The sequence below is a fragment of the Trichomonas vaginalis genome, chromosome IV, assembly GCF_026262505.1.
Source record: "Trichomonas vaginalis G3 chromosome IV, whole genome shotgun sequence".
NCBI classification, from domain to species: domain Eukaryota; phylum Parabasalia; order Trichomonadida; family Trichomonadidae; genus Trichomonas; species Trichomonas vaginalis.
Genome location: NC_067206.1, coordinates 35,581,484 through 35,603,895, shown reverse-complemented (window position 1 = coordinate 35,603,895; position 22,412 = coordinate 35,581,484). Strand labels below are relative to the sequence as shown.

The 22,412-nt window shown below is 34.1% G+C and overlaps 8 protein-coding genes and 4 pseudogenes across 12 annotated transcripts, besides 3 other annotated features; 6 read left to right on the top strand and 6 right to left on the bottom strand.

Moving 5' to 3' along the window:
• Positions 1 to 22,412: part of a mobile genetic element that runs on past both edges of the window.
• TVAGG3_0227590 (phage tail repeat-like family) lies at positions 115 to 984 on the bottom strand (the record flags this gene model as incomplete). The annotated part of the gene is made up of 1 exon (XM_051227222.1): positions 115 to 984. One exon carries the CDS (start codon positions 982 to 984, stop codon positions 115 to 117), a length of 870 nt encoding a protein of 289 aa, XP_051112208.1.
• Positions 2,985 to 3,347, bottom strand: TVAGG3_0227580 (uncharacterized protein; the record flags this gene model as incomplete). Its single annotated transcript, XM_051227221.1, has 1 exon — positions 2,985 to 3,347. One exon carries the CDS (start codon positions 3,345 to 3,347, stop codon positions 2,985 to 2,987), a length of 363 nt encoding a protein of 120 aa, XP_051112207.1.
• Positions 4,026 to 4,709: a terminal%2Cinverted (terminal inverted repeat of Maverick-1C transposon ID:TVAGG3_0227430).
• Positions 4,026 to 22,412: part of a mobile genetic element that runs on past the window's edge.
• On the bottom strand, positions 5,613 to 6,294 carry TVAGG3_0227570 (uncharacterized protein; the record flags this gene model as incomplete). The annotated part of the gene is made up of 1 exon (XM_051227220.1): positions 5,613 to 6,294. A coding segment is annotated over one exon (682 nt), but the record flags the coding sequence as incomplete, so codon positions are not given.
• TVAGG3_0227560 lies at positions 11,460 to 12,399 on the top strand (annotated as a pseudogene). The gene has a single exon. A coding segment is annotated over exon 1 (940 nt).
• On the top strand, positions 12,595 to 13,504 carry TVAGG3_0227550 (annotated as a pseudogene). Its single transcript has one exon. A coding segment is annotated over exon 1 (910 nt).
• TVAGG3_0227540 (organellar and viral DNA polymerase type B) lies at positions 14,290 to 14,682 on the top strand (the record flags this gene model as incomplete). The annotated part of the gene is made up of 1 exon (XM_051227219.1): positions 14,290 to 14,682. The coding sequence occupies one exon, from the start codon at positions 14,290 to 14,292 to the stop codon at positions 14,680 to 14,682; it is 393 nt and encodes a 130-aa protein (XP_051112205.1).
• TVAGG3_0227530 lies at positions 16,727 to 17,196 on the bottom strand (annotated as a pseudogene). The gene has a single exon. A coding segment is annotated over exon 1 (470 nt).
• TVAGG3_0227520 (organellar and viral DNA polymerase type B) lies at positions 17,629 to 18,139 on the top strand (the record flags this gene model as incomplete). Its single annotated transcript, XM_051227218.1, has 1 exon — positions 17,629 to 18,139. A coding segment is annotated over one exon (511 nt), but the record flags the coding sequence as incomplete, so codon positions are not given.
• On the top strand, positions 18,217 to 19,618 carry TVAGG3_0227510 (annotated as a pseudogene). Its single transcript has one exon. A coding segment is annotated over exon 1 (1,402 nt).
• TVAGG3_0227500 (organellar and viral DNA polymerase type B) lies at positions 20,638 to 21,198 on the top strand (the record flags this gene model as incomplete). Its single annotated transcript, XM_051227217.1, has 1 exon — positions 20,638 to 21,198. The coding sequence occupies one exon, from the start codon at positions 20,638 to 20,640 to the stop codon at positions 21,196 to 21,198; it is 561 nt and encodes a 186-aa protein (XP_051112203.1).
• Positions 21,259 to 22,116, bottom strand: TVAGG3_0227490 (uncharacterized protein; the record flags this gene model as incomplete). The annotated part of the gene is made up of 1 exon (XM_051227216.1): positions 21,259 to 22,116. The coding sequence occupies one exon, from the start codon at positions 22,114 to 22,116 to the stop codon at positions 21,259 to 21,261; it is 858 nt and encodes a 285-aa protein (XP_051112202.1).
• Positions 22,141 to 22,395, bottom strand: TVAGG3_0227480 (uncharacterized protein; the record flags this gene model as incomplete). Its single annotated transcript, XM_051227215.1, has 1 exon — positions 22,141 to 22,395. One exon carries the CDS (start codon positions 22,393 to 22,395, stop codon positions 22,141 to 22,143), a length of 255 nt encoding a protein of 84 aa, XP_051112201.1.

Below are 22,412 nucleotides of genomic sequence, written 5' to 3'. Positions count from 1 at the left end.
TGTCAGACCTCGTTTCAAACTTGTCAAAGTTCAAGGTGGTATACTTTCAAAGACAGTTCCTAACAAATATAAGACAACTCCTGACGAATATGCTAAAGAAGTTGAAAATGACGACTAAGCAATTCTATACCATGCGTAAACTGTCATGTAAGGTGGCATGTATTCTTTACTTTGTCCCGTTGTTTGCGTATATCCTGTAACGCGATGTGTATGGTTTCCTCCTCCCTCAGTGTTACTCCAGTAACAATTTATAGCAAACTTAACGTCGTCTTTAACATCATATCCTTTACCTTTTGTCATTGCTGACCAATCCCAATATCTATGCTTATGCCAACCTGCTTGAGATGTACTTAAATCTATGTAGTGACTGTGTGCAGGTAAATTTTCACCTGAAATCGTTTTACTTCCACCTGTTTCCTTTGAAGAGTTTGCACAATACAAAAACCTGTCGACTATTTGTTCCCATGCACCAACACCAAACATTACTTGAGGACCTCTTGCTTCCATAGATGTATAAATAGAACCTACTGGGTTCATTAAATCAAACATATGAGATATTATAGGATTGCCTCTTTTGAACTTAAAATATAGTGCAACTATTTCAGGTTTCTTCTGGTTTGTGTCAGAATATTTTTTATAATATAATCTTATGTTTTCGGGGTAGGTAAAATCTTGACTATAATATTTATTTCTGTCATCTTCATAATAGTATACTATTCTCGTTTTTTCTATTGCATTATATCTTTTATATCTATAATATTCTAAATATAATGTTTGCTTTTTTGGGTCTACATGTGGTGTTCTGTCGTCATCTCCATAGTCATAATAATATGGTGCTGGAGCTGGGTCAGCCAACGTCATACCTGCCATTTCATAAACTCTTAAATATTTCTTTTGTTCGTCTCCATATAAGTTTAAGTAGCAGTTGTTGTCTAATGGAACTTTAACTTGTGTACCATTATTCTTTATATAGCCTACATACATTTCATTGTTATTTTTCGGAATGAGTTTATACCGTATACCATTTTTTAAGGAGTGTACAAACTCCCATCTAAAATATTTGTTTTCTTCATTGACAGAAAAGTCACCAACAATAGTTTCAATATTTTTTGTTGTTCCTATCAAACTTTGGTATATTTCATTGACATATGTTTTATCTGCTTTCTTTTCAAGGCTAACGTTTAAGTCTGTTATTTCAGAAGATGTATGTGTATGTCCAACGCACTTTTCCTGTTTAAGGTTTCTTGTAAGTTTGTAATATTTGCAATGGTATGTGTATGTCCAACGGCACTTTTCCTGTTTAAGGTTTCTTGTAAGTTTGTAATATTTGCAATGGTATGTGTATGTCCAACGGCACTTTTCCTGTTTAAGGTTTCTTGTAAGTTTGTAATATTTGCAATGGTATGTGTATGAGTCTTTTTAGAATATTCGTTTTCAGCTCTTGTCACTTCACTTGACATTTTATTGTCAACATATGTTTTGTCTGCTATCAGGATGAGTATGTTCTTTTGTTGCATAAGCATTGTTAGCTCTTTCTTCTTCTTTTGCTATTGCATCGTCTACATATTCTTTGTCAGCTTTGTTGTCAACATCTGCTTTCAAAAGAAGTTCATTTATAGGTTTCTCGTTTAAAGTTCCTTTGTTGGATTTATACAGACAGTATTGTTCTTATTGTCTTGAAATAGAAACTCATCTGTCATTGGGTTTAATGTCAGTTTTAAGTTTCCTTCTTTCAATGACTCAGATATCTTAGAATAGTTTGAAAAGTTTGTTGTGTTCTTATTTAGAGCTTGCACAATGAGTTGTCGGTTGTGTTGTATTTCTCTCATAGACGCTGTTTCATTCGACATTTTTATTCTAGATAAAATATGCTTCCAATAGAAAAAGAAAATTCAAGAGTTACTACAACTAAACCATTAGATGAACTTTTTACTAATGTCGGTCAAAAGTTTGAGACAGAGACCGTAAAGCATGAAGGCTATCGTTTTGACTACCATTAAGATGGTTAAGAGACCCATCTGTCACAAAAGCTACTTGGCTTTCGTAGAATGAGAGTCATTTCAGAAGCCATACAATGGTTTCCCATTTACGGTCGGTTTTGAAGTTCGATACTATAACAAAGAAAAAACGTATGTATGAGAAATTTGAACAGGGAAACTTTTACAATTAGTTTGCTTGTAAATTTAGAAACAACTCTTCAAGCTTTTCAAGAAAAAATAAACGATATCTATATCGAATATGCAAACCAGTATAACATTGACGAAGGAGAGTACCATCTCGATATTATTTATGACAGGAAAAATGCAACTGTTAAAATCAAATAGAATAGAAGACCTTGGAGAAAACGTTTATATTTCTACAAAATATAACAACTTGGCATGGTATAGATTTTTGAGGATGTTAAATCAGCCTGCAGCATATCCAGTACACCCAGACTTTTATGAAGTCGAAAACCCTAATGGAACATATGAAAATGTTTTCGACCAAGATGCTATTATTGTTCATGCTTCATTTTCTGGCGCCCAAAACTCTTTCTTATGCTTGGCAAATGACTTTTACGAAAAACCTACAAAGTTATACGAACCACCAAGTGGAAGTATTTCAGACTTTCAAGTATGGTTTACTACAGATGGAAGAAAAAGAATAATTCCATTATACCATGCGTTTTACTTAGAACTTAGTTTCATATACAACTACTATCGAACGGTAAAAATATAATTTTTTAATACGGTTGAGGTGTTGGATTTGGTTGCCAACTAGACTGTGGTGCAGGTTCAGGCTGTTGTATAACAGGAGCTTGTTCTTCTGGTTCAGGGTCTTTAGGTATAATACCAACGAACTGACCTACTCTTTTACCAATATTTTTGACTCCGTTCCAAATTCCTCTTCCTACGGTTTTTTATTCCATTCCATATACCTCTTCCAACATTTCGAAAGAAGTTTCCTATCTTACTGAAGAAACCCATTTTACTATATGTAAAAATCTAATGTCCGCCTAGTCTCTTACGTTTCCTGTTGAGTTCCATAGCATTCTTTAACTGGAGCTCATACATTCTGTTTCTCCTCTGGTAGAAAACATATTCTGGGTCAACTCCTGTGTTCGCGTCATCTGCATAAAGTTGTTTATATCCCACCTCAGGGTTTGTATAAAACTCTTTCCATCTCATATTTGCATACCATGGTGGCAAACCTAACGCAGCGTCATTTGACATGGCAGTTTGCATTTGTACATCTGTTGGCACTTGACCATAGTTTGCCATTGCAGTTTGTATTCTAACTTCATTTGGAATATTCTCTGGGTTTGGTTGTCCAGGTTGCTGTGCATTCGCTAAGTTCTGTGCGTCCATTTAATATTAGATAAAAATATCTCTTACGAGTACATATACTGAACATTTGCAGGCATTGGTTCATCTTCATATTCTCTGTACTTTTCTGCCACGTCAAATAAATAAATGACACAATGGAAAAAACCTAAAACAAGTAGTCCTATTTCAAACCACATTTACTTACTAATAAAATTTCTTTGTTATGACACTTTCTCCGGTTTATAGGACCTCTCTCATATTCTATCTTGTCATATATAAACTCATAGTCATGTATGTCTCTCTAACCATCTCATAACGGTTTCCAAACCACTTTTATCGGATGTAAAGTAAAAGCATGGATGGTTATGTAAAACGTCTAAAGTTTCTAAAGAGTCTCTCAAAGTCCAGTCTACTTGGTATTGAAAATCCCATGTGTTATAGAACGGCGGGTCCACTATAAAGAAAACATTTTCCTTGTCTTTATATTTTTCATACAACTCTGTCCAATAACATCTCACAAACTCTATACCCTCAATATATTTTTCTATGTCCTCTTTGAAAACATTTGTATAGTTAAGATATAAAACTTTTGACATAAGTGTTTCAATGTCATGAACTCTTATAGAACCACTATATAATAGTCTAGCAGATATACTATCCCAGTCTATATATTCTGCTTTTTTCAAAACCTCTCTCACAATATTTTTCTTATCTAATGGTAGTTAGTATACAAGTCTTGGGTACGGCGGCACTGCGTTCCACCTTACCCAATACTTGTGAATTTGACACTTTACAAAACCGTTAACGTATATTTTACAACATGAACGCAAAAACTAATTTAACCTTAAATATTTACAAAGCCGCCAACCACTTCACTAACGAACTCACTAATGTAAAAAATAAACGTTCTCACTATCGTTCTCACTAACGACTTCACTAATGTTCTCATAAATTTTCCTCAATATCTTCATCATCAGTGTTAACCCTATTGTAGTCATACTTGAAGCCATAAACTTTCTCTAACTTCTTAACGTACAATTTACATAACTTACCTTCGTCATCGTATGGTTTAATGATATAACTATTTCTATCTTTATACACAGTCAATGAAAAGTCAACTGGTCTCGGATGTATTTGAAAGAACATGTTATGCTCAGGAAGGAAGAATAAATGTTTAAATGTATGTTTGTTATACTGTGGAATTCGAATGAGTTGCTTTTGTTCTGTCATTTACATCCAATAAAAAATTTCAGTAAACTTAAAATAAAATAAAAAATTAATGATATCACCACCCGCACACGTATGAAAACATAGCACAAAAATAAATTTAGGGTAGAAGGTTAGATCTAACCGATATCTAACCTCTTTTCTAACCTGTTGAATTCATTGCTTTATAACTCTCTTCCTTGGTTTCTTTTTAGTTGCTTTCTTCACGTCTGTCTCCAACTTGACTGTCTTTCTTCTTCGTCCGTAATGATACCAGTTACTTCCACCAGTCAATGGGTCAAATGGTCTTTCGTAAGGATTTCCATACATTCCATAGGGACCATACGGAAGAACTACTGGTGGAGAAGAAACATTTTCTTTAGTTCCATCGAATCTATTTAAATGCATTGTTTCACCTTTCATCTGGTCATTAAAGTCTTTTGCGTGTTTTGCAAACTCATCGTCCTTTCCTAAAGCATTTTCTGACTCAGTCGCAACCAAATTGGATGCTTTATTTATGAGCCCTATTTTATTTAATCTTAACTTCTTTGCAACCCAGCCTCCAATCTTCCCTTTATTTGCATCTAATGTCTTCGAAACCCTTCCTCCACTCATTTTATTTACTGCGTCATAAGCCCCAAGTGCTTTTGCTCCAAATGCTAATGCTTTTGTTCCATTGCGCCTAAAGCTGTCCAAGCTACCATTTCACCATATTAAAATCATCTCTCTTCAATATTATCTCATAAAAGTTCTCGTTACTGGAGAAAGTCAATGAAACATAAACATTCTCATTCATAAACTTCTTTCTTATCTCATCTATACGCTTCAAAATGTCTGAACAATTGCTAACATCTTCTACAACAGTTATTTCATCATGAATGACCTTCAAGAACAAGCTCATTTAATATGCTATTAAAATCATCTCAATAATGAGTCCATCCTTTCCATCTTTAGGTAGCACAACATCTTTCATTGAAGAAGGTTCGACAAGTCTTATGTTAACCTTACTGACAAAGTTTGTTATACTATAATGCTTCGGCGGCGAATACATGTAGTTTGAAAGACATAATATAGATTCTTCAGCAAATTCACTTATACTGGATTTTATAACAATGTTCTCACGAGACCAAATACCACCAATTGACAATCTTGTAAGCAATCCTGCTGAACCTTCTACTGTAAACGTCGATGGTAACATTCCACGAAGGTCATCTATTGACATCTTTGAGTCACTGAATTTAAATATTTTCTTAAAGCAATCGTCATTATCTAACCATGCAATAGCTTTGAAGTTTTCATTCGAATATACATCTGCTTCATTAAATGTAAAACCTGACTTCTTTGCAGAGACGACTTTAAAATCTATTGCATTTGTTTCAAAATTATATACTATGGTAACTTCTGAAGGTAATGGATGTCCTTCCGCAGTCAGTTGTTCTCTCACTACCGTTTGAAGCTTTGTGTTAAAAACTTTCATGTCATCTCCTGTGTCTAGGTTCACATACACAGCAACAGGAAAACTATCTTGCTTCTTTGTTTCATCATTATACCTCAAAACATTAAAGTTCTTCAATAATATTGTTCTTCCTGCTGGAATACTTCTAACTTGTCTTATTTCAATAGCTTTCTCACCTCCTACATACTCTACCCAGTGTCTTGGATATTCATAAGTATACTGACTTTCTTGAATTTTGGTAGGTTTCATCATAACGTGTTCATAGTATATCTTTATACTCTTGTCAGTTAGACTCGGTGCTATGTTCTGAATATTTCTGACTTGCATTTTTAATGAAGATAAAATGAAGCATTTAATACATGACGTAGATGAAGACATGAATGAAAGCAGTGAAAAGCTCAACAGTTCTCTCATTCTTTCCTTTCAGTAAGGACTATGAGTTTTGTTCAAATGGTGTGTATTTCGATTGTGGAAAGATGGGTTCAGGTAAGACATTCAACCTCATTCGTCATATACTCATAACAGAGCGTTTAGGAAACGACTCTTACTATGACCAAATCATTATATCAGCAACTTCAGACTCTATGGATTCAACAGCGAAAACATTTATGTCAAAAGTTCAAGCCTCTGTCGTTAAAGTTCCAGACAGTGAACTCATTGAATTTCTTCAACGTTACATTCGACGTAAGAGGAAATATTATGCTATTGTAGAGTTCATACAGTCAGGAATGCAAAAGACTTCAGAAGAGATGGAAAGAATTATTGACAAACACCACTTACGTCAATACTCAGGAGTTTACGATATGAAACGACTGACAAACTACATTCTGTCAAACTTTCAAAATACCCCTTCAAAAAGTATCCTTCAAAACTCTGCTCGTTTGTGACGACTTCGCCGGAAAAGGTTTAGTGTCAAAAGCAGACTCACCATTAGCTAACATCATAACTAAAGTCAGACATTACCACTTAACTGTAGCAATACTTATGCAAACATGGCGTTTCCTTGCTTTAAACATAAAACGTCTCATAACTGACTTCGTTATCTTTCAAGGTTTCTCACGCTATGATATTGAACTCATTTGGAAACAGTCAGGTATAACATTACCTTTTGAAGAAATTTGGGAAGCATATAAGTCTCTCATCTCTCCTCGTTCATACCTTGAGATTCATATCATGACTAATACCATTAGAAGTCAAAATATTCCATGGGAACGACCAACATTGTTTTAAAGTTTAACCTTCAATTGACTGATGGTAAACAAATTCCATGCATCTCTGTCGCCATTTCTGTTAATATTTTTGCTGTCATTCATATCATCCACTTCCCATCCGTTAGCTTTTGAGGATATGTGTTAGAATAGCTGTTCTTAAATGAAGGCTTTTCACCTTTGAGAGCATAAACTCTATAACTTTCTGCATACTTTATGTTTGAACCTCCTGAGCCATCATTGACATAAATTTTTATAGGCTTCCACCCTTTGTTCATATTCCTGCTTCTTCCCTTAGCTCTTTTGTTCAGTAGTTTCTACATCTTTATACACAGCTCCTGTCTCAGTGAATTCAACAATATTTTCATTCGTTAGCTTTACATTCAAAACCCTTGTCGAGTATATTGTTCATTTCATACATATAAAAGGTTTTTATTCTATATGAAATGAGAAGCAAATCCATCTTAGCTGGTGCCGTTAATGTTCCAATTGAACCAACATCAAATGTTGACTCACGAACGACAAACAATATTGTCATAAAGAACTATAGTTCAGAGTGTTTGAAAGAAAGAACCAGAACTTAAGTCGGTGAATTTAACTCAGCTTCAAACGCTAACGCTACATCAGATGTTAAGTTAGAGTATCCACCATTGGACAAATTCTTTTCAAGAGAAGCCAACGACAACCCTTACACAAATGTTCAAACAAATCCTTCAGATAACGTAGACCATTACCTTCTTCAGTTATACCAAACAATTTTACTCAAAGACGATAAGAAGCTTTTTGACAAATCTTATAAGCAAGAACCAAATAATTCTAACAAAGGAGGACCTTGAAAATGTTATCTCACGAATAACAGGGAAACAATGTGTCATTGACTATCTCGACCCTGAAATCGAATGCTGTGGTCAAACTCCACTATTCATGAAAATAGGTAACATCCGCATCATTGAAACACCAGAACTACAGGAGTTGAGTTTAAGTATAAATATTCGAACGAGTATACAAAACTATCTACTTACTATAAGCTTTGCTTGAAATATGTTTTAGTAAATTAAAGCAGTCAGGAGGGCTCTTTGAGCCCATCTTGGCGCTTTGCGCCGTCAGTCAAAAAAATTCAAGTTAGCAATTTGTAATATCTGTCCAAAACTTCTTAACAGTATCGAACTCATCTTCATAATGCAAACCTAATCTTATTGACTTGGTGCAGTTTTCACTAACACAATATAGCGCTTTGCGCTCGGCGCCTTTGACGCCTTTTTCTGTTCTCTTGACTGGCATAACTAACTCATTTGTTTCATCAAACAGCAACAACCAAAGTTCATGACCTAATACATAACATTCATACTTTATATTTTTAGCTCTGAGTTCTCTTGTAAGCTGTTGCATTTAATATTTTCTAAAAAGTCAACTTCAACAGTCATTCGCACTGGTGCCTTCAGTTCTACAGGCTCTCCTTGAAAGTCAACAAGTCTGAATTGCATGTCTTTCAAATTATGAGGACTAATGCGAACCCATTTTACCTAAATGAGTTGCTATGACAGGAACGTTTGGAATGAACATTGAATTGACTGCATAACAGAAGGATTTATATTCTACTGAACCTTTACTATTAACTCCTGAAATACCTGTGACATTAGCTATTTTTTGACTCAACGTACAAACAATTACCATAACATACGTATGGAACAGATTTCATCTCAATCGTTTTTGTCAACACTTTTCAAAAGGAAATGTCATATGGTATGCTCCCAGAAGAAGTTGTACTCTATGACTCATTCTTGGTATCTTGAACTCTTTCTTGCTACTGAACTTCAATGTTCCCTCAGAAGAGAGTTCGACATCTATGTTGTCAATAGTTTCTTCATTTATGAGAGTATCTATGACTCCAGCAATTTTATCTATTCTGTACTCGGCTCTGTTAGGAAATGTTACAACACTTTTTTTGTCATCTATTTCAATCTCTATGAAATCTGTTTCATCTGTTATGACAAAAGTTGCGATAGTATTGAAGTCAACAACTCTGAAAGCAAGCGCTTCATTCTGAAGACCTAAGTTTGTTTGTAGCTTTTACTGTCCCGTATTCGTTTGGGTCTGTACTTTGCAAATAGAACAACATTTTTATTCTCATTAAAATATGACTATTGCTGCATATGCGTATGAAACAAATGAAGCAAGAAGAGCACATGAACTAGTAAACGAAAACTCAACTTTAACCATTGAAGGCAATGATTTAGTCATTGACGATGGAAAAACTAAAAAAGTCATTGATTTCGATACTTTTAACACTTATGACCCATTCATTACAACAAGCAAGGTTCCCATCATAAAATGATGGAACGGTGCAATATATAAATTCTACAGTAGATGCCTCATTAGTGAAAGTATTAAATGTTCTCATTGAATTGTTAAAGAGCTTTCGATTTGACGACAACATTAAATGCCTAAAGAATTTAGTCATGATGAGAAACAATTCTCGGCGTTGCTGGTAGCAGTAATGATGTAACACCTTATGACATTAGAATATTTATAACGAACATAAAGATGAACTGAAAGGAGAGAAGGGTGACACCGGACCTCAAGGACCACAAGGAATACAAGGAATACAAGGATACAAGGAATACAAGGACCTCAAGGCGAAAACGGTTTGGATGGAAAGGATGGAAAGGATGGAAAAACTGCTAAATCATGGATATGGGACCTTATAAATACTGGTTTAACAGCTGCTTCATATGGAGTTCTTCAATACCAAATCGGAAAGATATGGGCGGTACTTGTGTGAAGAAGTTTTAAATGACGTTAAAAATGCTTTTGAACTTAATTTCAAATGGTTCGGATACTATTAAAACTTTATCTGGTTGGATGCAAGAAACAAGGAGTCAAATAGATACTGTAAGACGTATAGCAAACAATGCACGTACGGGATTGGATACTTTACGACAAGCACAAAATACACTAAAGGAAGCAAATGATATTCTTGGCTCAGTATCAGACATGCATGAAGATTGGCTTAAAGGTATTGACAAATCTTTAAAAAATCACAGTCAGTCTATTGCTGACTACAAGAAAAGTATAGATTTTTTACATAGTGCTATGGACGTACATGATGGAAGCATAAGGAACTTACTTAATGCTAACAATAACTTACCAGGAACTATTAAAGCATTTATAAAGTCCTTTGTAAAACCCGGTGCTCTAACATTTAGGTCTTTGAGAGCAAGAGCATTGAAGTCAAGAGATGCAGAAACTCCAACAGAACCTACAGAAGGAACTGAAACAACAGAAACTCCAAAAGAACCACCAAAACCAACAGCTAATGAAATATTGTTCGAATATTTTCCAAGGTACTCTGTTCTCATTGCATACATTCAAGAAATACTTAAGAAAGCAGACTTGACTTTAGGAGATGATGAAAGTTCTGTATATCTTTCGTTCCAGTTTCAAATAGCAGAACTTTTGAGACAGATATGCTTAATGTATGACAACATCTCTGATTTCACAAGATATGATGACGACCATGACCCCGAACATGGTGAAGAAGAAGTTTTACAAACATCCATTAAGACAGGAAAGGTTTTAACTCAAAGTCTCATTATTGACACCAAAGATGGCGAAGTGGACGTTCTTCAAGAGCTGAAGAAAAATACTTCTTCGGGAGGTGGTGGTAGGCATGAACTTGAAATAAATGAGATAGAAGAGAAATTAGCCGAAAAAGCAGATAAAGAACATAAACACAATATCTCCGATATAAATGAACTTCAAGCTACATTAAATAGTAAAGCGGACAAAAATGAACTTGACGCAATGAACAAAGTTTTGAAATCTCATAAACACAACATCTCCGATATAAATGAACTTCAAGCTACATTAAATAGTAAAGCGGACAAGAACCATGTTCATTATATAACTTCAGACGAACAGATTATAACGGACTACCATGGATATTTAACACGAAGTGATGAAGCGAAGACAAAAAATGTTAATGAAAGAAGATATAAATACATTCGTGCTAAAGGTTATGACATAAGCTGTACTGTACAGTATGATGTAGCTAAAGCACCAGAAGCATTTGGTTATACCGGTGAAATTTATGCCTCTACTTTCAATGTTAACGGTGTATTAGTTGAACCAAGATTTATGTTAAGAGTTAAGGCAAAAATAACGTTTGAAGATGCTATTAAAAGTAAAGCTGACAAAGTTGAACTCGAAGCAACGAACAAAGTTTTGAAATCTCATAAACACAACATCTCCGATATAAATGAACTTCAAGCTACATTAGACAGTAAAGCTGACAAGAACCATACACATAAATCCTTCACTACTGTTAGAGCAGACGACATAATATTGAACTTTGACCTTGGTTCAAGTGCACCATTAGAAAATCCAAGTACAAGCGTAAAAGATACTCTTAACAGTTTAGATAAGAGTTGCAGGAACATTGAAAGTCATGCCAGAAACTTTGAAGCATATGAACTACCCAATGTTAGATAAGAAAGCAGACAAAACTTATGTAGATGAAGAACTATCAAAGAAATTTTCGAAACCAGATACAATGACATTTACAACAGAAATTATAAATGGTGAACCAGCAACTCCATTTGAATTTGTTAGAGGTCTTCAACCAGATACTTTTGAATTTTTCTTGGATAATTCTATTGAACTAACATTACATTATAAAAGTGGAACAAATGCAACATTTCATCCGGGAGATACATTCCAAATGGTATTTAATGACATAAGTTCTTTAGAATATGTTTATAGAGTTATGAGCATATATGATTTAATATATCCTATAGGAGCTGTTTATACGTCTATGAATCCAATAAATCCAAACACTTTATTTGGTGGTAGATGGTATGAAATAGTTGACAGTTTTCCATTCTACACTAATACTCAGTCAATGAAGATGGGAGGTTCAAAGAAAATAGGTATTGAAAACCTTCCTTCACATATGCATAGGTTCAGTGGAAGAACATCTGTGGAAGGAAACCATTCACATTCAATAACAAAAAGAGGTTATACAAATCTTGCAGCGGGTTCGGATAGACAGGGAATGCATAGATATGATATCACAACTGACCCCAAAGATGTTAGCACAGGTATTTTCTGTGGAACTGCAGGAAATCATACACATGTTGTAGCTGGTATTACAGACCCAGCAGGTAATGGAAAAGATTATATGCCTCCTTATATAACAATGCACGCTTGGATACGAGTTGGTTAAAATCTTTAACTTTACATAAATGAGCTTGAAAGAAGTATTCGAACAACATCCATGGAGGTCATTTAAGAAATTCAATGAAGCTGCAAAGAGTTGGGGATTTACTAACAGAGCTGAAGTGAAAAGGTTCTTTGACAAAAATGTTGTACATCAAACAAAAATAAACCCTTACGACTACTTTTTACCAATTTACTCCAACACTCCTGACGCATACCAATTTGACACTCTCATTCAAAGCAGAAAAGGAGGACATAAACCATTCCTCATCTTCATAAATGTTAACACTCGTAAAGCATATGCATATCCAATGAAAAATAAAGGAACTCGTGAAGTGTTAAGAGTTTTACAAAAGTTTGTAGCAGAACATAACCCAAGTACTTTAACATCAGACCAAGACAGTGCATACCTCAGCAATGAAATCACAGAATTTCTCATTAAGCATAACATAACTCACTACACTACTGAAGACCATAACCATAACATACTCGGCATCATAAACCGCTTCATAAGAACGCTCAGAGATTTAAATCAAGAGCGAGACTTTACCGAAGAAACAATGAAACATTTTCTCGAAGTATATAATTCCTCAACACATTCTACAACAGGACATACACCAAATTCAATGACACAACAACAAGAAGAAAAGTATATACAAAAGAAACGAAGCCAAACACAAAATATCAGAAATTCAACACAATTTACCCTCATTCCTGGTACAAAAGTTCGTGTAGTTCTTGACGACAAACCGTTGACAAAGAAACGTTTAAGGTTAAGTAGAAACTATTATATCGTAGACTCTACACAAGGTAATGGATATCTTATAAAAGCTGCTGACGACTCCATAGCATTTTACCCTCGACATAAGTTAGTTGAAAGTAGTAATGGCAAACTTGCTGAAACCATTGACGAAGCAAAGCGAGGAGTGGTTATTGAAATACTTGGCTACAACATAAACGATGACACTTATAAAGTAAGATATGAAGGAGGTGTTGAAGATGTTATACCATCTAAGAACTTGAGAGAGTCAAAGCCAACACATCTGGGACCATTAGAGCGGGAGTACTGGAAAGACAAAAATATGCCAGAAAGAATAAGAAAATTCTTCTAAACTTTTTCATTAGATGTAAATCAGACATGAATGAGAACAGTCATGATATCATTAATGGTACCATTTATTTACACCAAAAAATAATGTTTATGTTAGAATGTTAGATCTAACACGTTTTCTAACCACTTTTCTAACATGGTCTAAAACTCTCGAAAATCATGAATTTTTGACATTTCCTTATGAAAGAAAAATAACGCTAATTTTTTTCTAAGAAAAATTTTTATCTTGTATGTAAAGATATGATTTCAACAATCGGCACAACAACAATTCAAACTACAGCACCAAACTCGTTAGTCATGAATCCAACATCTATGTTAGTAGAGATGAAAAGCTTCATTCCTTCTTCATATACTTTCGAAACAAAAATCCAGAAGATAAAGCAAGAACTTTTAACAAGTAATTTAGACTGTAGTGCGAAAGATGAAACAAATGAACAGTATCTTTATGAAATGCAGGACATTATTGACCATTTACCCAAATTGCCTGAAATCCAACAACAAAAACTAACTATTCCTGAATTCGACGAAATTGAAGTCAAAACAACTGACTCAGTAGAAATAAAGAAGTTCATACGTAAAGTAAATTATGAATTCCTTGGTTTTCATTGCAACCATAAAGTTATGGACAAAGATTGCGACATGGTTTATAAGAATGTTTCTGACATATATAAATCTGAAGAATTTAAGACCTACGATAACTTTGTTTCATTAGTTGCTGAATGTGTTTGGGAAATAAGAGATAAAGATAGAAGAGGCAAAGTATGGAACGAACAACTAAGACCCGCTATGTTTGAGATGAAGAGAGCAATTGACGCCTTAGTTGTTTTAGCAGGTCAAATTTCAATGTATAACGCAAAAATGAACCCGCAATGTTCAAAATGTAAGGCAGCGATGAGGAAATATAACTACTCCGTCAAAGAGATAGAAAGAATGAGAAACGACTATGCAGATTTAAAGAAAGAAGTAGAAAAGCCAGCAGAAGATAAAATGGACATGTTAGCATTTCTGAACAAAAATTATCCAACTGCTGACGATTTCCTTCTATCTGACGTCAAGAAGAAATATAAAGAAACCTTCGGCATTGTTAAAACATTCGATGTACTAAAAGAAGAAATAGAAGCTACAAAACTGTTTAAAGTCATGAACCATCGCAACATATACCATGTAAAACGCTTGTAAATAGTTATGTTAGAAAAGAGGTTAGAAAACGTGTTAGATCTAACATGCTAACATAAACATTATTTTTGCTGAATTCAGCACAAAATTCTGAGTAAAATGACATATGGCACGTGTCAAACCGTTGAGTTTTCACAAATTTTAAAAATTGCTGCGGAAAGTTCGTCAAAAAAGTGAAGGTTCCCGACGGTTTCAAACCGCCATACTTTACATGAAGATAGTTTACAATGTCAACTAAATATCATGTACGATAGAAACGGTTATGTAAAGTTTACATTTTGTAAAGTTTTGTCCTGATTCAAGACAAGTCTTGTATTTTTTCAGAACAAGTCTTGTATTTTTTCAGAACAAGTCTTGTATTTTTTCAAGACAAATCTTGTCCTGATTCAGAACAAGTCTTGCACTTTTTAGTCAGTTTTTCTTGTAAAGTTCTCAAATTTGAGAACAATTGTCCTGATTCAAGACAAGTCTTGTATTTTTTCAGAACAAGTCTTGTATTTTTTCAGAACAAGTCTTGTATTTTTTCAAGACAAATCTTGTCCTGATTCAGAACAAGTCTTGCACTTTTTCAGGAAATCCTATCGTCTAACTTTACAAATGTCACTTTTTCAACATGATTGCATTTTGGTCGGGAAACAACTTTCTCTCAATTTTGTCACTTTTTTCTATCGTCGTGTTTTGTCACTTTTCCCTCAGGGTGTGTGTCAGAAAATATCCAAAATCTTTATAGCCTCGTATCTCCTTCAATTCTTGACGGCTTGACATGTATGACACACCATTCAATTCAGAATTATGTGCTGAATCTTATGACCTTCATTTGTTCGTGACTTCTTTTCACATATGTAACCCTGAATTTTTAACATTTCTTTAACACAGAAAAATAAAGTTAGTTTTATTTTTATTTATTTTTTTATTTTGTATGTAAGGACAGATATGTCAACAACAGAGAACACAACAACTGCTATCGTTCATGAAGCCATAAATGAAGAATACGAGTGGGTTCAGTTTAACAAACAACTCCGTCTCATTCGTTCGGTCAAAGACGATATGTACCAAATGCAAAGTATTTTGACAGCATGTTTTGCTCCAGACACTAAACACGCAGACGACTGGTTCAAAAACCAAAGCACACAAGAACTTTTGAGTGAAATTTCTCTAGACCGACTTTTTTCGGTCTTGCATAAAACACATGAAAATCGTAAAAATTTGCCAATAAATTTAAGAGGTTATTATGTTCATAGACTTTTAGTAAATGCAGTTGCAATGTGGGCTTCTCCTCGTTATGCATGGCATGTTTACAGACTTCTTGACGAAATTCATAGACAAGAACGTGGAGAGATGGAAAAGAAACTTCAAGCAAAAGATGAAGTCATTGAATCCAAAGACAAAAGCATACAGAAAAGAATACCACGTTCGGTACCAAAAGGAAAGGAAAAGAGTTATAAGTATATGATATATACTGAAGAGTTGGAGAAAGAAGAAGATAGAGATATGGTTATGTTGCATTTAGTCAGAAGAAACAACAAAAGCTTTTATGACCTTGCTAAGATTTACAAATCTGACAGAAACTGGTTCTATCGTGAAAACTTACCGATTTCAATGACACCGAATGAGCAAATAAAGGAAATTGTCAAAAATACTCTTCCTCAAACACACTATGACATCAAAGGTTGCACAATACTTACATTCAAAGAAGACTTAACATTACTGAAGGAAAAAATAACAGAATATTTCGATAACTTCAAAGAGGAAGAATAAAAAAATCTAAGCTAATTTTATTTTTTTTATAAAATTTTATCTCATATGAAAGAACATGAATTTAGAATATTCGGAACTCATGACAGAAGAAGAGAACGAACAACATGTAAAAGATTATGCAAAATTTCTGAAGACATACAAAGCATTTAAACAATATCTAAATGCTTCTAAAGATTATGCAAAATTTCTGAAGGTATATAAAGCTTATGAAAAAGCGTATGAAAAGTTTATACATTGGGGAATTGTTGTAAAATATCGATATGAAGACTAACCAAAAATATATTTTTGCTTAAATGACGTCAGGGTCAATTTCTTCAACCATTTCACTTCCTTCGTCAATGTCAATAGAAGCTTCTTCAACCTTTGGTAAGAACTTTTGTATAACATCTTTGTTCGTTATTGTTTTCAGAGATGAAGAATAATATTTCACATTTGTTTCACCCTTCTTATATTCTTTCTGTTCGGAAAGATTCATAGCAATACTGAAGAAGTCAATGTTGGAGTTCTTTATAATAGTATAATGAGTATCTTTGACATTCACGAAGAAACTCTTTTGTTTCAAAACTACTGCTAACTCTTGTGAAGTATAACGTTTGCGGTCAATGACATAGCTAATGGTCTGACATACTGACCAACTTAGATTCTTTCACAAACTTCTTGTTAAAGATAACATTAACGTTTGAAGCAATTGAACTCATTCTTGATGACAGTAGCGAGAGCATTGTATGAAAAGAACTTGCAATCTTGCATGTGTTTCATTAAAATAAAAATATTAAATTATTTTGAAAAATAACTTAAAAAAATCTAATCTAATTTTTTCAAAAAATATTTTTTTATTTCCTACTAAAGATGTATCGGAAGTTGTCTAAGTTAGAACACTCGGAAATAAAACAACTTCTTACAGAAGCTAATATAGATGTTGCAAAGCATTACACAACAAACAAAAAGGCACTCGCTGACATCCTCAATGACTATAATGGTGAAATAACTTATGATAGAATTCATGAGTTCATAAAGCCGCAACGCGGCGAGGACGAAGTCCATGCAAGAGCATTTCCTTTAAATGACGTTGCTATTGACTTATATCATAGACGTTCAATACCTCATGAAGTAAGAAGAGAAATGTTTGACATAACAAATGCAAACGTTGGTCATACTCGTAAAGCTCTTTCACATGACGTTCGTCAAGAGATGTTTGACATAACAAATGCAAACGTTGGTGAAACAAGAAGAGCTGTACCACATGAAGTAAGAAGAGAAATGTTTGACATAACAAATGCAAACGTTGGTGAAACACGAAAGAGAGATGACACACTGAAACAACAGAGAAGAGAGATGTTTAAAAGTGCTATAGAACAAGTTCGCAAAGCTAATAATGTCATTCGTTCCATTGACGACAAACCAAAAGAAGGTGAGAGATGGTTAAAGAAAGATGAAGAAAATAGGAAGAGGAATGTGAAGTCAGGCAATAGACTCATTGACTTTAACATCGAAGCTTTAGATGAACCAAACAGAGACTACTTACACAAACATTTCGGTAAGGTTTTCATGAGACTCTTAGAGAAAATTAAAATAAACTCCCAACAGAGATGGATGGTATGTTATAAACTTGGTGGAAAGTATGAATGTTCTACGTTAAACCTCAATAATATTGGAACATTACTACATCAGCTCTTGAAGGAGAACTTTATATCAGAGATAGAAGCAAATGCTGCAGGTATTGTTGAAATGCACTATGACTTCTTCTTGACAAACATAAAGAATCTTACTGAAATAAAGATGTATGATTTAACAGAATATGAAGGCTTAACGATGTCAGATGTAAAGAAAGGCAAACCAAAAAAGAGACCATATAGAGATGAAAGCACACTGACAAATGACCAGAAAGCCATTTTGGAAGCTCTTAAGCAAACAGGAAAAACTTATAGAAAGCTTTTGGAAAGATAATGGTGAAAAGAAGTTTTATAAGAAGAGAAGCGGTCAGTTCTGGAAGTATCTTTGCATATTACCTATAAATCTTGAACGCTACCAAATCTTCAATGAACTGAACAAAAGAACTGCAACACTTATGACAGAGGACAATTGTTTCGTTTATGCTTGCATTCAGGCTGGAGTAAATGAAGAAACTATTGACCACATGAGAGAAGTCATTCGTGTTAGAGACTTTCCTCAAAGTAAAGTACAAGAAATTTCTGACGCAACTGGTATAGCATTCAATGTTACCATTGGTTATTTCAATGACTCAAGACATAATGAAATAAAGAGATACATACCAAAAGAATGCGAAACTGTTAGAACTATTGACTTACTTCTTGTTGAAGACCACTACATGCTAAATGAAAGACTTCCAATGACAACATATTTCATTCGAAACTATAAAGAAATTCTCAAGCTTGTGGTGGAATGAACATTGAGAAACAGATGAAGATTTATACAAAGAGAGAAGATAAATATGTAGTTCGTTATGATAGAACAACACCGTTATGGGATGTTATGAAAACATTGTGGGAGTGCAAATATTTCGAACCTATTTCTTATGGAGAACTTTTCACATATACTACTGACTTATATAAACAGAACCTTGCACCATTTAAAGATTTGACATATGCTCCAAAGTATTGTGTACAACTGAAGAAGAAAGCAGAGTCAAAAGAAGTAAATAAAGCTAAATGTAAATTCATACCTGAGCACGTTTTCTTTGCTGACTTTGAGTGTAGTACGGATGGCTTTCATAAAGCTTTTAACATCTGTTATGACAGTGAAGATGGTTCAGTTAGTGAAAGTATTTGGGGTCAAAACTGTGCAACAGAATTTTTGGAAAGACTTCCTGACAAGAGTTTAATATATTTCCATAACCTCAGTTATGACATAAACTTCATCTTAAGACACATGACAGAAGTGAAAGGAACTCCCATCATTAAAGGTTCACGAACAATGCAAATAACTGGTTTATATAAAGGACGGGCAATTATTATAAAAGACTCTTACAGTGTTATAAATAAGAAGCTTAAACTATTTCCTGCTATGTTTAACTTACAAACAGGACCGAAAGAAGTATTTCCATATAACTACTACAGCAGTGTTTTGTTAGCAAATGACAACAGAACTGGTGTCATTTCTGAAGCATGTAAGTTTATCCATGATGCAGATACATTTATGAAGAACATAGATTCCATCAAAGGTTGCAGAATAGATGAAAACCACTTCGACTTAGAAAAATATAGCACGTTTTACTGCAAACAAGATGTAAGAATTTTAAGAGAAGGTTTTGTAAAGTTCCGCAATGACTTATTGAAAGAGTTTGATTTAAACGTTTATGACTACGTTAGTATTTGTTCTATTGCTAACAAATTGTTTGAGAACAGAGTATACTTCCCGAATGGAAATCTTTATGACCTCTCAAATAAACCAAGAGAATTTATTTCGAGATGCATTCAAGGTGGAAGATGTATGTTGTCAGATAACATGAAACAAAAGAGCAAAAAGAAACTCATTGCTGACTTCGACACTGTTTCATTATATCCTTCAGCTATAGCAAGACTTTATACTTTAGAAGGTATTCCAAAAGTATTGAAGGAAGAAATGTTAAGCACAGAGTATCTCATGAGACATTTATTCGATGACGACCAAAAGGAACCCATTGGTGAAAAGTTTATGTCTGGCTTCTTTGTTCTCATTAAGATAACAGAGATTGGTATACCCAGACACTTTCATTTAATAGTTTGCGACCCTGAACTAAATCCAGAACTTAACGTTCCAAGAAGTTCAAACACTTGCTGTCTCATGTATGTTGACCATATAACATTACAAGACCTCATAAAATATCAAGGTGTCAAATGTGAAGTGTTGCAAGGATACTATTACGATGGAAACAGAGATATGAGAATAAGAGATGAAGTAAAGAAGTTGTTTGAGTTAAGGTTAAAGTATAAGAAAGAAGAAAACCCCTTACAAGAAATTATAAAACTCATTCTGAACAGCATTTATGGCAAAACTATTCTATCTCCTATTGAGTCAAAAATAACCATAGTAGATGACAAAGATGCTATAAGATATGCTATAAGAAATTACAACCATATAGTGAAGTTCGAAGGTTTGGATGGTTCAGATAAAACTATTTTCAAGCTAACGAAAAGCATTTGCAGACACTTTAACTTCTGTCCACTTGGTGTTAATATTCTGTCTATGTCAAAACGTATTATGAATGAAGTATTCTGTACTGCAGAGGACATGGGACTTCAAATCTTTTACCAGGATACCGACAGTATGCACTTATATAATGAAGACATCCCAAAGCTTGCAGCAGAGTTTAAGAAGAGATACGGTAGAGAACTTATAGGAAAGAACCTTGGTCAATTTCATAGCGACTTTGCAGAAATAACACCTGGAAAACAAAGTTTAGCTTATAAAAGTATTTTCTGTGGAAAGAAGACCTACATAGACTTACTCACTAACGATTTAAATGAAGTTGCATTTCACTGCAGAATGAAAGGCGTGAAGCAAGATGTTATTGCTTTAACCGCTAATGAAATGTTTCCTGAAGCTATACAATGCTATTACAATGAAGATAAGAACATTCACATACCTGTTGGAACATATGACAAAGACTCTGAGTTCAGTTTAATGAAACTTTACAAAGCACTTCATGATGGTCAAGAGATTGCATTCGACTTATGTAAGTCATGTCAACCTTGCTTTGCTGAAAAGTTCAACTTTTCAATAACGACTAAAACAAGCTTTATTCGTAAGTTGAAGTTCTGAGGTCATTTATTTTTGTCAGCAATGAGGTCATTCGTGATAAAAATAAAGCTAGCGTAGATTTTACAATACTGCGATGGTAGAGTTTAAGAGTTGTGCTTCAATGTAGAGACAGTCCTTCCCATCTGGAGGCAAGAACACTGGACATTTATGGTCATGAGTGGAGTACATGTCTATCCAAAACTCACGATTGAAGCCAGTTAATTTATAGTATTTAGGGTTAGGAAGTGGTGAAGTTCTTGTATGACCAATGAACTCATTTTCAACGCCTTTGGCTATATTAGAGTAAAGTATTGCTTGCTTTCTATCCCAAATGCCAGGTGTTACAATCTTTGAAAATTCATTTTTCCTCGGAAGCATTGCATCATAATTGAAAACATTCTTAAAATCATCACTTGGTTCGGAGATTTGAAATCTTATACGTAATGGATTTTCTTTCTTTTTAGCGACTTCATTGAATGGTGAGAATACAATGAATTGACAGTCATGAGTTCCATCTTCATTTTCATTAAATTCATAATGAAAGTCTATAAGTTGTGGCTGACTACCTTCTTCTTTCAGTTGTGCAAGAAACTCACGTAAAGGCTGTAAAGTTTGTACTTCAATGTTGAACTTTTTCTCGAACATCTCATTAAATGAAATCATACATTGTTGCAATGTTGTATCGTCTTTAAAGTATTTGTATATGTGAATGTTTTGGGCGCTTAAAGACTGTTCGTCATTTTCTATCTCGACTTGAAGTATAAAGTCAACCTTTCTGAAAGCACGTGTTATATACATAGATGTTATGCCAATGTACTTCTCTTCATTTATGTTCACAATCCAGTCTGTTGGAAACTTAAACGTTACTCTGTTCCCCTTTATTTTGACGTCAGGGTTTTCACTACTGAACGCAACAGTTAAAGGTATTTGTCTATACATTTAATTCGGATAAAAATAAACCATTTACTCTTTCTTTGCTTCAGCTTCTTTAGCTTTTGCTTCTTCTCTAGCTTTTTTCGCCAGCAAACGTGGGTTCTTCTGTCTTCCAGCAGCTAATGCAGCAAGTTGTTTTTCACTAAGTTTTCTCTTTGGTCTCTCTGGCTTTTGTTCTTGTTTTTGTTCCTTCAGTTCGGATAAAATTTGCTCACGAATTTCTTTCTTCAATGCTTCAACATCTATGACCCCCTGGGTCTTGTCCGTAGGACTTGTCTGAGTCATTTGACTGCAGATAAAAA